Here is a 1,920-nt window from a genome sequence, read left to right as displayed (position 1 = left end):
TAAAGTTTTACCACTTCCCGCCCATCGTTTATATTAAACTACCCCACTACACACTCAATTACGTTAACAAATACTCTACACTTATTATCTTCATTCCGTACAAACAAGCACGTCAGTTTTTCCCTTTTGTGCATATTGATTATTACGTATATGAAATTTAAATAATTCATTGAAGTACTTCCGGCGATGACCAGTGAAAAGTTCCCGCGAGAACTTCCAACAACTTTAGTTAGAAATAAAATAAAATAATATTGTGAATATACATCTAATATAGTCAAAATGTTTGAGCGACTGCGAATAGATTTCAATTAAAATAAATATTAATAAGAGCGGTAAAATTTCCACAAATTTCCAAAATGCACCGGAAGTCAATTGCAATTGAACATTTTTATTATTTTTAATCATTTTCACAATTAGAAACATTCCTATTGCATGTAATTGTCAAATAATTGGTGTTTTTAAAAAGGGTGAAATTTTTAGTGATAAGACAAACAGTGAGTAATAGCGATAAGTTTGTATCGTCAAATGTGACATTGAGCAAAGGAAAAACTGGTTAAAATAAACCACACGAACGTAAGACTTAATTTTGACTTCATTTTCATATTTCGCATAGAAGTGTGAATTATGAAAATGGGAATTCTTGTATAATGAGGTTAATTGCGATGTTAGTGACTTCTTACCGTATCCAACAATTCTATTATTTTTGAAAAGAAATACCACCAGGCGGCTGTAGTCAACTGTAATAATAAACAAATAGTTATTAATTATTGAATTTTTTTTTGTTAATTCATTGATTAATCAATTATTTGTAAGTCTTTACCATTGTCTGATGATTTTTATCACTTATTGCACTAGAAGAACATACTTTCGTGAATATCAAATTCAAGAAATCTGCTTTAACTGCCTGAAATAATAAAATTAATAAATTTACTTCTCAGTTACGAAGAGAAATACATAATTAAAATGAAATTTTACCAATGATGCAAGCCAAATGCTAAATAAAACTTGGATTCCGTTATACATAATGAGTACATTGGTTAGTTGGAATGGCGGTCTCGACTCCATCATTTTCGGTCCAATTTTTAGGACAAATAAGAGGTAGAAACCGAGAATGAGTAGAACAGGTCCGGGAGAGCTCATAAGTGGCCACTCATCCACCATTGGATCTATGGATAAAAAATGCGTTAGAATTTATTTTCCAATTCAAATTTTCCATTAAAGTCTTCGAGAAAGTAACCGATCTACATCGCGATTTCCACAAAAGTGTTTAAACCTTTATTTTTATGTGATAAAATTATCACCAGAATTAATGATTGAAATGAGATATTTTTTATTCTTGCACACACTAAAAAAAAATTTATTATTATCTTTTATAAAAACAATTTTTACGACCATTGACTTTATTTTTTCCTGATGTTAATGAATGTTCTCTATGCTAATTATATGGGGTCCTGCATTCATTAGAGCATTGAAATTTTCCAAAGGGAATGCAACAACAATTGTATGAATACTGATTGAGGTTTTGAATTCGCTAAATTTAATTATACCGCAAATTCTTTATGTGTGCTGTTTGTAAGTGCATGCAGTAGCATGAACAGATTTGAATATCTTAACATGATAGACCCGTGTAATATGTAAAATATAAACAAGTGAGATTCACTAATGGTGGTCAAAGGTTTGCGTTCAATGCCCGATGTCTTATTGTAAGTAATACATGTATATTGAGCGTGAAGTCGCTGGCAAGGGTTTTTCACAGCGATTACAGTTTACCTTTTGTGGACTCCAGAATTTCATTGTAATTGCTGACGACAAGTTTCATAAAACTCGCCATGACTCTGATGTAATAGGATCCTTACCAGAAAATATATTCTAGAACACAACAGAACGCATAAGAATAATCACCAAAAGACTTTCAATTTT

General features: G+C 31.0%; 1 protein-coding gene across 1 annotated transcript in view; it reads right to left on the bottom strand.

Moving 5' to 3' along the window:
• The window catches only part of bond (james bond), a 6,110-nt gene extending 4,217 nt beyond the window's left edge, over window positions 1-1,893 (bottom strand). The window contains exons 1-4 of the mRNA XM_011309525.1: window positions 1,771-1,893; window positions 976-1,166; window positions 821-904; window positions 681-737 (exon numbers count right to left, since the gene is read on the bottom strand). Coding sequence (XP_011307827.1) covers window positions 681-737; window positions 821-904; window positions 976-1,166; window positions 1,771-1,831 — 393 coding nt within the window. The 5' untranslated portion in view covers window positions 1,832-1,893. The remainder of the gene's footprint in view (window positions 1-680; window positions 738-820; window positions 905-975; window positions 1,167-1,770) is intronic.
• Between the last annotated feature and the right edge of the window lie 27 nt (window positions 1,894-1,920).

Source organism: Fopius arisanus, unplaced genomic scaffold (genome assembly GCF_000806365.1).
Source record: "Fopius arisanus strain USDA-PBARC FA_bdor unplaced genomic scaffold, ASM80636v1 scaffold00068, whole genome shotgun sequence".
In the NCBI taxonomy this organism is placed as follows: domain Eukaryota; kingdom Metazoa; phylum Arthropoda; class Insecta; order Hymenoptera; family Braconidae; genus Fopius; species Fopius arisanus.
Note: the sequence above shows the minus strand (reverse complement) of the source record. Positions and strands in the feature narration are given on the sequence as shown.